The sequence below is a fragment of the Anguilla rostrata genome, chromosome 6 (genome assembly GCF_018555375.3).
Source record: "Anguilla rostrata isolate EN2019 chromosome 6, ASM1855537v3, whole genome shotgun sequence".
In the NCBI taxonomy this organism is placed as follows: Eukaryota; Metazoa; Chordata; class Actinopteri; order Anguilliformes; family Anguillidae; genus Anguilla; species Anguilla rostrata.
Window position 1 is genome coordinate 1,229,194 of NC_057938.1, and position 15,651 is coordinate 1,244,844.

Here is a 15,651-nt window from a genome sequence, read left to right on the forward strand (position 1 = left end):
AACACCGTTTTGAGGCCTGGGATCCCTTTCAACTCGGTCCCTTTTAACTTCTACAGCGCCATCAAAAATAAAATAAATAAATAAAATTGTAAGGCTTTTTTTGTTTGAAAGGAGAGGCAGGCAGAGTGGGTCTCTGACTCCGACGCGGCGCAGGTTTAACCTACACGCCGCTGAACACGGCACTTTCAGCTTTGGAGTCCGCCAGTGAGCTCCACTTTGATGTGGAAATGAGGGGTTTTTAAAAAAATAATAACTCTTTGACAGGGAGAGGCTGGTGTTTACATAACGCTGAGCAGGGCGGAGCCTAGAGAGACTGTGGGCTTGAGCAGCGGAGAGAAACCCTGCAGATCTCCGTCTGATCCTCAATCAGCCTGAGGCATGGTGGGTAATAGAGAGGGAAAGAGGGGGGGGGCGAGAGGGAGGGAGGATGAGAGAAAGAGAGAGGGGGAGAGAGTGAGGGAGAGAAAGATGAGAGAAAGAGGGAGAGAGAGATGGAGGGAGAAGGAGAGAGAGAAGTCAAGAGTCAACAGCACCTGGCAGAAGATGAGTGAATGAGTTTGTGTTTTAGTGAGTGTGGGTTTGAGTGAGTGAGTGTGTAAGTGTGTGAGTGTGTGTTTGAGTGAGTGTGAGTGTGTGAGTGAGTATGTGAGTGAGTGAGTGAGTATGTAAGTGTGTGAGTGCGTGAGTGTGTGTTTGAGTGAGTGTGAGTGCGTGAGTGAGTATGTGAGTGCATGAGTGAGTGTTTGAGTGAGTATGTATATGAGTGAGTGTGTGAGTGAGTATGTGAGTGCATGAGTGAGTGTTTGAGTGAGTATGTATATGAGTGAGTGCGTGAGTGAGTATGTGAGTGAGTGAGAGGGTGTTTGAGTGAGTATGTATGTGAGTGAGTGTGTGAGTGAGTGAGTATTTGAGTGAGTGAGTGAGTATGTGAGTGAGTGAGAGGGTGTTTGAGTGAGTGAGTGTTTGAGTGAGTATGTATGTGAGTGAGTGCGTGAGTGAGTATGTGAGTGAGTGCGTGAGTGAGTGAGTATTTGAGTGAGTGAGTGAGTATGTGAGTGAGTGAGAGGGTGTTTGAGTGAGTGCGTGTTTGAGTGAGTATGTATGTGAGTGAGTGCGTGAGTGAGTGAGTATTTGAGTGAGTGAGTGAGTGAGTATGTGAGTGAGTGAGAGGGTGTTTGAGTGAGTGCGTGTTTGAGTGAGTATGTATGTGAGTGAGTGCGTGAGTGAGTGAGTGTTTGAGTGAGTATGTATGTGAGTGAGTGCGTGAGTGAGTGAGTATTTGAGTGAGTGTTTGAGTGAGTATGTGAGTGAGTGTGTGAGTGAGTATGTTGAGTGAGTGTGTGAGTGAGTGAGAGTGGTGTGTGAGTGAGTGAGTGTTTGAGTGAGTATGTATGTGAGTGAGTGAGTATGTATGTGAGTGAGTGTGTGAGTGAGTATGTATGTGAGTGAGTATGTGAGTGAGTGAGAGGGTGTTTGAGTGAGTGTGTTTGAGTGAGTGCATGAGTGAGTGAGTTTGAGTGAGTTGTTTGAGTGAGTATGTATGTGAGTGAGTGCGTGAGTGAGTGAGTATTGATGAGTGTTTGAGTGAGTATGTAGTGGTGAGGGGAGGAGTGAGTGATGAGTGAGTAGTGTTGAGTGAGTGAGTGTGCAGTGAGTGGTATTGAGTGAGTGTGAGGTGAGTGTGAGGTTCTGAGTGCAGATGTACTCTCCAGTTCTCACGCTGTTTTAGTAGCGGGTGTGAAACCCCCCCTGAGGGCTGAGCACCCTGCGGGGGGGGGGGGGGGGGGGGAGAACACCACACACTGTGCGCCAAACGCTGGAGAGAGAGGAGATGGTGTGGACTCTTAAATATTTAACCCGGACTAACCAGAGAGGAGAGGGTGTGGAGTCTTAAATATTTAACCCAGACTAACCAGAGAGGAGAGGGTGTGGTGTCTTAAATATTTAACCCAGACTAACCAGAGAGGAGAAGGTGTGGAGTCTTAAATATTTAATCCAGTCTAACCAGAGAGGAGAGGAGAGGGTGTGGACTCTTAAATATTTAATCCAGTCTAACCAGAGAGGAGAGGAGAGGGTGTGGAGTCTTAAATATTTAACCCAGACTAACCAGAGAGGAGAAGGTGTGGAGTCTTAAATATTTAACCCGGACTAACCGGAGAGGGTGTGGTGTCTTAAATATTTAACCCAGACTAACCAGAGAGGACAAGGTGTGGTGTCTTAAATATTTAACCCGGACTAACCAGAGAGGAGAGGGTGTGGAGTCTTAAATATTTAACCCAGACTAACCAGAGAGGAGAGGGTGTGGAGTCTTAAATATTTAACCCAGATGAACCAGAGAGGATAGAAGATGGTGTGGAGTCTTAAATATTTAACCCAGACTAACCAGAGAGGATAGAAGATGGTGTGGAGTCTTAAATATTTAACCCAGACTAACCAGAGAGGAGAGGGTGTGGAGTCTTAAATATTTAACCCAGACTAACCAGAGAGGAGAGGGTGTGGAGTCTTAAATATTTAACCCGGACTAACCAGAGAGGGGAGGGTGTGGAGTCTTAAATATTTAACCCAGACTAACTGGAAAGCACTTCTCCCCCGCCCCCTTTCAGAATGCTGCAACTTCTGGAAAAAATGAAGAAAAAAAAAAATCAGGATCGGATCAAAGGCTTCCTTTGGCCTTCTGGGAGAGGGGAAGGGAGGGAGGGAGAGAGAGATGGAGAAGGAGAGAGGGCGGGAGAAAGATCAGAAAAAGAGAAAGAGACAGGAAGGAAGGAAGAGAGAGAGAGAGAAAAGAGGGAAGAAAGGGATGGATGGGGAGAGGGAGGGTGAATGTTCTTAATCACAGGCATATTCAGCAGAGTTTTGTGTGTGGAGGAAATGCTCAATGAGGGATGATTACTGATCTGAGGAGAGGAGAGAGAAAGGAGAGAGAGAGGGGTGTTAAACGGATACGAGGTGGGGTGGGGGGGCGGTGGGTGGTAGACCTCCTGCACCCCCATCTCAGTTAAATGAAATTGTTTTTGTTTTTGGCTGTTCAGTGTTGTGTGCGGAGTGCTGTGTATGAAATTACAGGGGATTGATTGAGTAACCATGGTACCGTGCATTCGACTAACAGCAGTAAAGCATGTTAGATGGGACCTGCAGAAGTACAGTATGTCAGAGAGACAGACTGTCAGGGATCCAGGGACAGCTGAGGAGCTGGGGGGGGGGGGAGCAGGTGCACACAGGTGTGCCGTTTCTTTGATTTTTGGAAAACAGCAAGAACCTAAATGTGAGGAAGGGAGGGTGCTGCTGCTTCGGGAAAGGTCCCGTCTGTCGGGCTGAAATTGCACATCCCAAACAGCCTCTTCTGCAGTGTAAATGCTTCCTGTTTGGGAAACATCATATGTTACAGTGGTGAAATATATCATAATATCTTAAAGCAGCAATAATTTATATACTTGCCAATATATTGTAAACTAAAGTATTGCAATGTACTTATACTATTTGTAACTGACATTTGTGCATGCATTTGTGTGTGTTTTTGTGTGTGTCTGTGTGTGTGCGTGTGTGTGTGAGTGTGCGTGTGTGCCTGTGTGTGTATCTGTGTGTGCATGCATGTGTATGTGTGCGTGCATGCATGTGTATGTGCGTGTGCATGCGTGTGTGCATGCGTGTGTATGTGTGTGCATGCGTGTGTGTGTATGCGTGTGTGCATGCGTGTGTATGTGCGTGTGTATGTGTCGCGTGTGTATGTGCGTGCGTATGTGTGTGCGCGTGTGTATGTGTGTGTACATGCGTGTGTGTATGTGTGTGTGCATGCGTGTGTGTATGTGCGTGTGTATGTGTGTGTGCATGCGTGTGTGTATGTGCGTGTGTATGTGTGTGTGCATGCGTGTGTACGCACGTGTGTGTGTTCTGCAGGTTCCGTCGTGGGGACTACACGGTGGGGCTGAGCATTAATGACTACCTGGACATCTACTGTCCGCACTACGCCAGCGCGCTGCCGCCGGAGCGCATGGAGCGCTACGTGCTGTTCATGGTGAGCCTCGAGGGCTTCCGTAGCTGCGACCCGCGCATGCGCGGCCTGAAGCGCTGGGAGTGCAGCCAGCCCCGCAGCGCCGCCGGCCCCCTGCGCTTCTCCGAGAAGTTCCAGCTCTTCACCCCCTTCTCCCTCGGGTTCGAGTTCCGGCCCGGACACGAGTACTACTACATCTGTGAGTATGAGCACACACACAGAGTACTACTACATCTGTGAGTATGAGAACACACACAGAGTACTACTACATCTGTGAGTATGAGAACACACACAGAGTACTACTACATCTGTGAGTATGAGCACACACACAGAGTACTACTACATCTGTGAGTATGAGCACACACACACACTCTCACAGAGTACTACTAATTCTGTGAGTATGAGCACACACACACACTCAAGTACTACTACATCTGTGAGTATGAGCACACACACAGAGTACTACTACATCTGTGAGTATGAGCACACACACAGAGTACTACTACATCTGTGAGTATGAGCACACACACAGAGTACTACTACATCTGTGAGTATGAGCACACACACAGAGTACTACTACATCTGTGAGTATGAGCACACACACACACTCTCACAGAGTACTACTACATCTGTGAGTATGAGCACACACACACACTCTCACAGAGTACTACTACTTCTGTGAGTATGAGCACACACACACTCAGAGTACTACTACATCTGTGAGTATGAGCACACACACAGAGTACTACTACATCTGTGAGTATGAGCACACACTCAGAGTACTACTACATGTGTGAGTATGAGCACACACAGAGTACTACTACATCTCGGAGTATGAGCACACACACATGCATACACACACACACACACACCCACAGAGTACTACTACATCTGTGAGTATGAGCACACACACAGAGTACTACTACATCTGTGAGTATGAGCACACACACAGAGTACTACTACATCTGTGAGTATGAGCACACACACAGAGTACTACTACATGTGTGAGTATGAGCACACACAGAGTACTACTACATCTGTGAGTATGAGCACACACACACACTCTCTCGGAGTACTACTACATCTGTGAGTATGAGCACACACACAGAGTACTACTACATCTCGGAGTATGAGCACACACACACGCATACACACACACACACACACACCCACAGAGTACTACTACATCTGTGAGTATGAGCACACACACACGCATACACACTCACACACACACACACAGAGTACTACTACATCTATGAGTATGAGCACACACACACACACAGTACTACTACATCTCGGAGTATGAGCACACACACATGCATACACACACACACACAGAGAGTACTACTACATCTCGGAGTATGAACACACACACTCTCACACACACACACACACACTCTGTAATTATACTCAGCGTAAGTTTATCTCGTGTCCTGGATACCTAGAGCAGCCAGAAAAGAGAAGATCCCCCTCCCGTTTTATTCTTCAGCTGCTGTTGTGCCTTTGGTCTCCTGTATTTCACTAGTAGTTGTGCAGCTTTTAAACTCACTGTGAGTGTGAGTTTATTTCTATAAGCTGGAGAAGCTGCCTTTTCTCTCCTCTGGCTCTCTCTCTCCCACTATCTCTCTTTCTCTCCCTCTCTCTCTCTCCATCTCTCTGTCTCTTTCTCTCCCACACTTTCTCTCTCTTGTCTCTCTCTTTATTCCCTTTGCCTTCTCTCTTCCAACTGAAAGTGTAAATTAAAGTGAATCTGTGAGAGTACCTGCTCTGAGCCCAGGTGTGTGGGAGGACGGGGGGGGGGGGGCAGTTTGGGGGCCGGTTGGTGTGCAGAAACAGGCCCACCTGTATGAGTGAGCAGGAAGTGTGTGCAGCTGCAGTGAAATCCGGTGTTTCTCTGCTCAGACTGCCAGGCCCGGCGGCGTGGGCTGTTTGTAGTGTCTTTCTTTCTCGCTTCGACGCCTCTTCAAGTGCTCTGACTCACTACCACCGGGGACTGGAAACGCAGTAAAAAAAAAAAAAATTATCGAGCTTTTTTACTGCTGCTGTACTTCATTAGACAAAACTTTCAGAGAGTGTGGTATTTCCTGTTTATGAAGCAGTTATAACCCCTCAGAGAGTGTGGTATTTCCTGTTTATAAAGCAGTTATAACCCCTCAGAGAGCACAAGTGTTTCCTCTTTATAAAGCATGCCATGAGTTTGGTATGATGCAACTAAGTTTTAATAAATTTGAGTATGTGTGTACACTTGTGTGTGTGTGTGAGTGTCTGGTTGTGTGTGAGCATGTGTGTATGGCTGTAGCATCAGCCATTTGGTCAGCTCCTTCTGTAAAGCCAGTTAATGGCGCCCTCTAGTGGAAAATTCTACATTTGAGTTGCTGAATGAGGTGTATAAATCCTGACCAAGAGAACTGTCTCCACTTTAATTTCCTGATTACAGATTCACTTTCCTGACTTTTTAAAACTAATAATCTTCTCTGCTTCATCCCCCACACACCCGCTGAGTTAACTGCTAAGGAACGGTCTGTAAGAACGCCAAATCCAGGGATAATGCTCGGTTGGCTGTTCACTGCAGGGGGCTGTAGCGTGAAACGTGATTGGTGCGCTCGCTGACAAACGGCGACTTACTTTCCAGGAAAAGAAACTTTCTCATTAACGGCACATTAGCATCATCTGCACACAGTGAGTGGGAACTGTGAGAGCGGTGATTACGGTGGGAGTGTCTGGGAGAATAAGCCAACAGCGCGTCTGTTTGCTGTGTTCTGAACTTAATCACATCTTCTAATCTCTCCTCCTCCCCTGGAGGATTGTGGGGTATCACCACGACTGCAGTTGTCATGGTGCCAGGCGGATGTTGCGGTAGAATAGATGCGTGAGATGAAATGGTGTGTGTGTGTGTGTGTGTGTGCTTGCATGCATGTGTCCACAAGTATGTGTGTGTGTTTGTGCTGAAGTGCATGTGCATATATCTGAGTGTGTGTGTGCGCACAAGAATGTGTGTATGTGTGTGTGTGTGTGTGTGTGTCCTCTCCGGGTTGAATTTCCCATCTAGAACTTGTTACGAAAAACCATTTCTGGAAAATACAATCATCAGTGAAACTTAAGAGCCAAGAAAATGCGGTTTTTATGGCTCTGAAAAAGTACATAATTAAAGCTGAGCTGAGCTTGTGATGGAGCAGTAAGGTGACCTTTCCGCTGAAAGAGTTGTTTGTGTCTTCAAGGGTAAGAAAAGTGATTGCATCTTTTTATCTGCAGCTCCTGTAATGGGACTTTTGAACGGGACCATATGGTGTGTTTGTGATTACCGCCCGACTACATGCGCATTCTTTTGGCTTGAATGATGACAACACAGCCTCAGAGCTCAGAGTCACACAACACAGGCTTTCAGAACACAGCCTCAGAGCTCAGAGTCACACAACACAGGCCGTTCAGAACACAGCCTCAGAGCTCAGAGTCACACAACACAGGCCTTTCAGAACACAGCCTCAGAGCTCAGAGTCACACAACACAGACTTTCAGAACACAGCCTCAGAGCTCAGAGTCACACAACACAGGCTTTCAGAACACAGCCTCAGAGCTCAGAGTCACGCAACACAGGCTTTCCGAACACAGCCGCAGAGCACAGAGTCACGCAACACAGGCTTTCAGAACACAGCCTCAGAGCTCAGAGTCACACAACACAGGCTTTCAGAACACAGCCTCAGAGCTCAGAGTCACACAACACAGGCTTTCAGAACACAGCCTCAGAGCTCAGAGTCACACAACACAGGCTTTCAGAACACAGCCTCAGAGCTCAGAGTCACACAACACAGGCTTTCAGAACACAGTCTCAGAGCAGCACTGAGTCACACAACACAGGCTTTCAGAACACACCCTCAGAGCAGCACAGTCTTACTGCAGCACAGTGATACTGTTTCTCATGATAGCTGGCAGTGTTATTCTGTTACATGTATTATTATTTCACTGTACTTTGGAATATTAACAGCCCCAACAGGGTGGGCCATTCCAGTCATATCAGAAATAGTCAGAAAATGTTTTATTTCTGGTTACAGAAGCAATGACTATGAGAGATAACTCATCACTCTTTCCCCCACTCCCTCTTCTCTTTCTCCCCCTCCTCTCACTCTTTCCCCCTCCCCCCTCCTCTCTCTCTCCCGCTCTCTGCCCCCCTCACTCTCCCCCCCCCAGCCTCCCCCCACCCTAACCACGCAGGGAGGCCGTGTCTGAAGCTGAAGGTGTATGTGAGGCCTGGCAGTGAGTACCCTCCCCCCCCCCGTCCCACCGTGACGGGGTCGGGGCACGCCTCTATCCGCTTATTATGTTTCATTCCCTAAAATTTACCATGAGTGCAGCAGCACACACAGGCTGAGGAAACGGCCATCTTGGCAACACAGAGTTAAACGCAGGTGCAACGTACTGTAATCCAGGATGTGTTCTGTCTGTGTCTCTTTCTCTTTCTCCTCTACAACCCCTCCCTCCCTCCTTTTCTCTCTCTCTCTCTCTCCACCAACCAACCCTGCCCCCCCTCCCTCCATCGCCCTCTCCCTCTCTCTGTTTCCCTCTTCTCTTTCATTCTCTCCCTCCCCCCCTGTCCCCCTCCCTCTCTGTTTCAGATGAGTCAGGTTACAGGTCTCCAGAGCCCTTTCTGACAGATGATGGGTCAGACTGCAGCGTTGCCCTGACATTCCTCGCCATGGTGACGGCTGTGGTGCTGATGCTGCTCTCCCTCTCATAGTACACTCCCCTGCCCCCAGCGCCCCCATCCGCGTGGTTTCAGCGGTAACCTCACCCTAGCTGCCTCTGTCTCCACCTCCCGCGCCACCCTGCCTGCCTCCATCTTGAGTCTCTCCACACAGGCAGGACCCCGTAGCGTACTACAGCACAGTGCTATGAAACCAGGCTTCCCTGTGCCCCTGCTGCCGGTGGACAGCCAAGCTTCACAGATGTGATTACATTCACAAGCCACCAGGGGGAGCCCTGCTGTGGTTACTCTGCATGACCACCTAGGGGAGACCTTCTGTGGTGGTTACATTGACTGACCACCAGGGGGAGACCTGCTGCGATTACACTGAATGGCCACCAGGGGGAGAACTTCTGTGATTACACTGAATGACCACCAGAGGGGACCTTATGTGGTGGTTACACTGACTGACCACCAGGGGGAGACCTGCTGCGATTACACGGAATGACCACCAGGGGGAGACCTGCTGCGATTACACTGAATGACCACCAGGGGGAGACCATCTGTGGTTACCCAAAGACCTTCTGCCTTTACACAGCGTGACCGCCAGATGGCGCCCTATTGTGGTTACACTAAGCGGCCACCGGGGGATCTCTCCAGGCAATGTGCTGGGGCCTCAACTGTCCTCCTTCAGGTGGATTATCCTGTGTCCAATGCAGCAAGACATATTTTGAATATTGTGACCACTCGCGTTAAGAGATTCTCCGTCATCTCCCTCAATCTCTGTTCCTCAATAAGCTCACCCAACCCTCCAAAGTATGGGAGGAACCTTACTGTGAATCTGCCAAGGTCGCTAATCCGTTCAGTCCTTTAGCCGCCAACCCGCGTTTAGTCCTTTAAACGCCAACCCGTGTTTAGTCCTTTAGCCGCTAACCCGCGTTCAGTCCTTTAGCCGCTAACCCGCGTTCAGTCCTTTAGCCGCTAACCCGTGTTCAGTCCTTTAGCCGCTAACCTGTGTTCAGTCCTTTAGCCGCTAACCCGCGTTCAGTCCTTTAGCCGCTAACCCGCGTTCAGTCCTTTAGCCGCTAACCCGCGTTCAGTCCTTTAGCCGCTAACCCGCGTTCAGTCCTTTAAACGCCAACCCGCGTTTAGTCCTTTAGCCGCTAACCTGCGTTCAGTCCTTTAGCCGCTAACCCGCGTTCAGTCCTTTAAACGCCAACCCGCGTTTAGTCCTTTAGCCGCTAACCCACGTTCAGTCCTTTAGCCGCTGACCCGCGTTTAGTCCTTTAAACGCCAACCCGCGTTCAGTCCTTTAGCCGATAACCCGCGTTCAGTCCTTTAGCCGCTAACCCGCGTTCAGTCCTTTAGCCGCTAACCCGCGTTTAGTCCTTTAGCCGCTAACCCGCGTTTAGTCCTTTAGCCGCTAACCTGCGTTCAGTCCTTTAGCCGCTAACCCGTGTTCAGTAGCTGATGTGTTTATGGGGCTGAAAGTGGGCTCGGGTGAGGGGCTGCTTTTGGAATGGTTATCCTCTCAGGCTGAAGATTGTGGCAGTTTACGATCGCTGACTGACGTTGAGGTGACGGAGCAGAAAAGACACTGTGTGCTCGTGCATTTTATTTAAAGACATCTTTTTTTATATGCATACATGGGGGGAACAAAGTTTAATAAGAAAACAGACAATCTGCCTTTTTTTCCATGGTGCTGGGTCTGAGGCGAGCCTCACGTTTCCGTTGAGTAGAAATGAGCTCTTCGCCTCTGGCTTTCTTTTCCCCGTTTGTCTCCATCTCCTCTCTTACTCGCTCTCGCTGGCTTTTAATGTGCAGCTTTGTCCGATACGGCATCACTGAACTCGCAGAAATGCGACTCAAATGACCTTTGAACTCCCGGACCACTGAGCCGCTTGTGTTCAGCAACTCAAATCCGGCTTTCCGTAATTTCAGGAAAGAAAAAAGAAAGGAATTGGGCCCAGAACAAGACGAACATTTGCCTCTGCTACAGGGACTCGGAAGGTAAGAGAGGCTTGCACTGGACATGGACATGAAACTTTCCTAAATATATTTGTCAGTATTTACTTTGTTCTGTTACATTTTTTCACCTTAAAGTTCTTTACAAAAAACGTTACAAGAAATAATTCATATATGTCTTGAACTTTCAATGTGAGCTATTGAATCTCTGTTGTCAAAGATGTTTTAGAAAAGAGCTGTTTTTCTGTAGTTCTCTTGCTTGTTACGCAATGCATTCTGGTACTTGTAGGCCTGTAATTGTTTTCAAAAGCATCTTACAAATGTGATTGTCAAACCATGTTTTGTTTTTGTTTGCTTTTGTTACTTTTATATCTTTCCAGTTTGTCTTGTTTTGGCAAATAATCAAAAAAAGCAGAAAATAAAGCTTTGTCACAGCAGTACAGAGTTTTGTGTTTTGTAAAATCAACATCCTCAAGAAAATGTAAATATGAAATTAATCTTAGTTATAAGTTTGAGCATAAAACATCAGCCATCGGGAGTTTTTGTCCAATAGAGCTAAAGATACACAACATTTCCAAAAGTATGTGGACACCTGAACATCACGCCCATATGTGCTTGTTGAACACTTCATTCCAAAACCCTGGGCATTAATATGGAGTTGCCCCCCCCCCCCCCCCTTTGCCTCCGCTCTTCTGGGAAGGCTTTCCACTAGATTTTGGCAGTTGGCTGCGGGGATTCCACTCAGCCACAAGAGCATTAGTGAGGTCGGGCCCTGACGTTGGGCGTAAGGCCTGGCTCGCAGTCCTGTGGTCCCTACAGAATGGTAAATGGACTGCATTTATATAGCGCTTTTATCCAAAGTGCTTTACAATTGATGCCTCTCATTCACCCATTTACACACGCACTCACACACCAACGATGAAAGGCTGCCCTGCAAGGTACCAATCAGCTCGTTGGGAGCAATTAGGGGTTAGGTGTCTTGCTCAGGGACACTTCGACACACCCAGGGCGGGGGATCGAACCGGCAACCCTCCGACTGCCAGACAGCCGCTCTTAGGCTACCTCCTGAGCTCTGCGCCCCTGGAATCCTGAATTCAGCGCTGCATGGAGGCTGGATTCCCGCCGGTTGGCGCATAATTACCCATCTGAGTTGCCGGGCAGAAAGCTGGAGGATTACTCCCGGTCTAAATCTCCCAGCAGTCGCCGGTTCAGTCTGCATGGTCAGTCGGGGAACCCGCCGTCAGGACCGCGTCTGTTTCACAGCAACGGCGTGATAAACGCTGACCCGCACGCGCGTCAGGGAGAAGCGCCGGCGGAGAGGACGGCGAGGAAACCGCCCCGAGACGGTTCGTATATTCCGAATTAGGGGAGAAAGAGAAAAACAAAGAGTAAGAAATGGGACAAGCATTGGTCCTCCCAGGGGAAACCCCTCTTCCTTTGTTAAACGGGCAGCCGGACTGCAAGGATTTGGCCTATATTGCGTCAATTACAGCCTGTTTTTTTCCAGCTCATTAATACCACAATTTAACACTGAATAGACACATTAACACATGCTCTCTGTTTAATTGTTTAACTTGGCAAGGAAAGGCTAATTATCTTTGCCATCCGAACTATGTGGAATATAAAAATGTTACTCTGAGAATGTAACATCAGGCTAAATGAATTGCAGCTACAATATCATACATTGTCTTCACACATCTGTCCAACACAACCCTGCCTCACCTTTGGACATACCCAGTGGCTGAAGATTACAGCTCATTCTGCCAGCAATGCTGATCTCTTTCACTAAACATAAATTTTAGCATATACTAATTAACAGGAGACAGACCATATGCTGCTAATTGACTCTGCGATCACATTCATAGGACCATGTCTCCCCCCCCCCCCCCCTACAATAGCACCATCTGTGCTGAAGTTGCACATGACTGAGGATGGGAAAATTGACTGGGCAGTAGCGATATTTACCAATATGTATTTCCATAATTGCCAATCTAGATTCCCCTGAACGCAGACATGGCATTTGTACATTCGAAATGAGGCGTGGGCTGTTTGGCGAATTCCAGATTGTGTTTTTTTTTTTGACCGGTAAGTAACCGTGGCAGCTGTGGTATTACAGTAGGCTACTATCGCGGATGTGCCCAGTTTTGGGATTAACCGTCGCAGGCGTGTGATTGGTGGAGGCAGCGGCATCGCGCGCGCGCCGGCAGCCGCGCAAGAACCAGTCACGACGCGGTTAATGCGATCTCGCGGAGCGGAGGGATCTCGGGGAGCGGAGGGATCTCGGAGAGCGGAGGGATCTCGGGGAGCGGAGGGATCTCGGGGAGCGGAGGGATCTCGGGGAGCGGAGGGATCTCGGGGAGCGGAGGGATCTCGGGGAGTGGAGGGATCTCGGGGAGCGGAGGGATCTCGGGGAGCGGCGGGATCTCGGGGAGCGGAGGGATCTCGGGGGCGGAGGGATCTCGGGGAGCGGAGGGATCTCGGGAGCGGACTCGGGGCCCGGGGATCTTCTGAGGGAGGATCTGGAGGGAGCGGATACCGGGGCGGAAGGGATCTCTGGGAGCGAGTCCTGGCTCTTAAGACTGGCGGGACGGGCCGCGGATGGGCAGTAGGATCTGGCAGGTTCATCCTGGCTGTTGATGGCTGCGCGCGGATGGGGGGGGGGGGTTGAGGGTGGGGCAGGTAGAGGCATCTCTGTGCAGTTTAATCCTGGCTGTTGATTGGCTGGGGCTGGGGCTGGGGGGGGGGGGGGTTGAGGGGTGTGGGGCAGGTAGAGGCTCTCTGTGCAGTTTAATCCTGGCTGTTGATTGGCTGGGGCTGGGGCTGGGGGGGGGGGCGTTGAGGGGTGGGCAGTAAGGCTCTCTGTGCAGTTTAATCTGGCTGTTGATGGCGGGGCTGGGGCTGGGGGGTTTGAGGGGTGGGGCAGGTAAGGCTCTCTGTGCAGTTTAATCCTGGCTGTTGATTGGCCGGGGCTGGGGCTGGGGGGGGTTTGAGGGGTGTGGGGCAGGTAGAGGCGTCTCTGTGCAGTTTAATCCTGGCTGTTGATTGGTGCCGGGCTGGGGCTGGGGGATGGGGGCGGTTTGAGGGGTGCGGCAGGTATAGGCGTCTCTGTGCAGTTTAATCCTGGCTGTTGATTGGTGCCGGGCCGTGGTTAATGTGTCTGGCCTCCTGTGAAGCGCTGTCTGCATCGAGCCCTAATGAAGATGAAAGGGGAGGTGGGGAGCATCGCTCTGCTCCCGTCTGGGTGTGAGTGCACCCCTGAGTTCGTGCTCCAATTTCCAGCAGAACTGCCGAGCCACTGGCCTCCCCAGGCAAGGCCTGCAAGCTTATTATTCATTAAGAAATACTGAAATATTACTTTCACTGAATAAAACAGAAGCTGAATTTAATGGTGTTAATATTATACCTTCTGTAGAGGTGGTGCTTATGTATGACAATGCAGCATTGTATTTTGGGGGTGTTTTTTTTGTTTTGTTTCTTGCAATGGTGCTGTTTTGACTGTGTCAGCCCCGGTGAGGATCGAACCTGATTGTGTGCATTTTCTGGATAAAACATCTGCTACATAAATGAATGCAAATGTGAATTTTCCAATAATGTTTCTTTTTTTTTTAGAGTCTCAGGGCCCATTCGCTGGTTCAGCTGTCTGTCTCTTTTCCTCTACAGATTGCAATACTGAGCAATACTGGGAATCAGCGTTCCTGACTCTCACTTAACTTTTTAAGGTGTGAGGTCACAAACATGTGATTAGAATGTTCTTAACTGAGCATTCTAATGCTGATGTAACAATCGCTGCTGGCAATCGAAAGCAATGGAGTTCTAGAACACTGATTTATCTTTTTATTTTTTAATTTCCAAAAAAAAACCCCGACTCGTCCAAGAGACAGGATCCACTGTGAGGTCATGATACTGCAGCCAATCGGGCTGCTTGTCCCTTTTTAGTGCCGCCCCTCTGAGTCTTCACTCATAGAACTCGCCTGGTTGATCTTGGTTTTTCAGATTGTTGGGCCGAAAAATAACTGGCCACATCAGTTTTAAACTGCCCGGGTGTTCTGAGCTGTGCCAATAGAACTGTGGAAAATATGGCATTTCTGTCTGAGGGGGCGACATAGCTCAGGAGGTAAGACCGATTGTCTGGCAGTCGGAGGGTTGCCGGTTCAAACCCCGCCCTGGGCATGTCGTAGTGTCCTTGAGCAAGACACCTAACCCCCTAACCCCTAACTGCTCTGGCGAATGAGAGGCATCAATTGTAAAGCGCTTTGGATAAAAGCGCTATATAAATGCAGTCCATTTACCATTTACCAAGTGTCCTTGAGCAAGACACCTAACCCCTAACTGCTCTGGCGAATGAGAGGCATCAATTGTAAAGCGCTTTGGATAAAAGCGCTATATAAATGCAGTCCATTTACCATTTACCATGAGTGGCCTCTCTGTGAGGAAGTGGGGGCCTGGGGGGCTTTGAAGGCACTGTATGGGTACCTTGGCCAGGCTTATATATATATATATATATACATTCTTTTATTATCTTTTATATTATTTAATCATTTATCACATTGCAATTGAATTATATTTTGCTGGTTAGAATGACCATGAGTGATGTGCACCTGAGTGAAACTGCAAGCCTATTGACTTCCAAGGTCCAGATCCCCCACCCCCGATATTTACACACACACACACACCACAGATATGGGAATACACACATACACACATATATAACACACATACACTCATTCAGATAACTTGCAGTTTCTATTTTGCTGTGCTGTCCTCATACCACTCAATATTTACTGCTGTGTCCAACATTTCACCTACATTAACAATTACATTTACGTTTGATTCATTTTTAAGGCTCTTTTATCAAAATATTTTTTAAATGTACTTTCGTTCATGGTTATCATGAAGGTTCATTTGCATTTGCTGACCTCTAGTGGTAAGCACCTGAACTAAAAAATACGTTTTACCTATTTATCCCACTGAATTTAATTTTATGGATCACCCGGTGATTTCAAAACACTTACTGCAG

General features: G+C 48.6%; 1 protein-coding gene across 1 annotated transcript in view; it reads left to right on the forward strand.

Moving 5' to 3' along the window:
- LOC135258123 (ephrin-A2-like) overlaps positions 1-11,071 on the forward strand; it is a 50,489-nt gene extending 39,418 nt beyond the window's left edge. Inside the window, exons 2-4 of the mRNA XM_064341380.1 lie at positions 3,898-4,190; positions 8,177-8,242; positions 8,602-11,071. Of these exons, the coding sequence (XP_064197450.1) occupies positions 3,898-4,190; positions 8,177-8,242; positions 8,602-8,723 (481 nt within the window). The 3' untranslated portion in view covers positions 8,724-11,071. The remainder of the gene's footprint in view (positions 1-3,897; positions 4,191-8,176; positions 8,243-8,601) is intronic.
- The last annotated feature ends 4,580 nt before the right edge of the window (positions 11,072-15,651 follow it).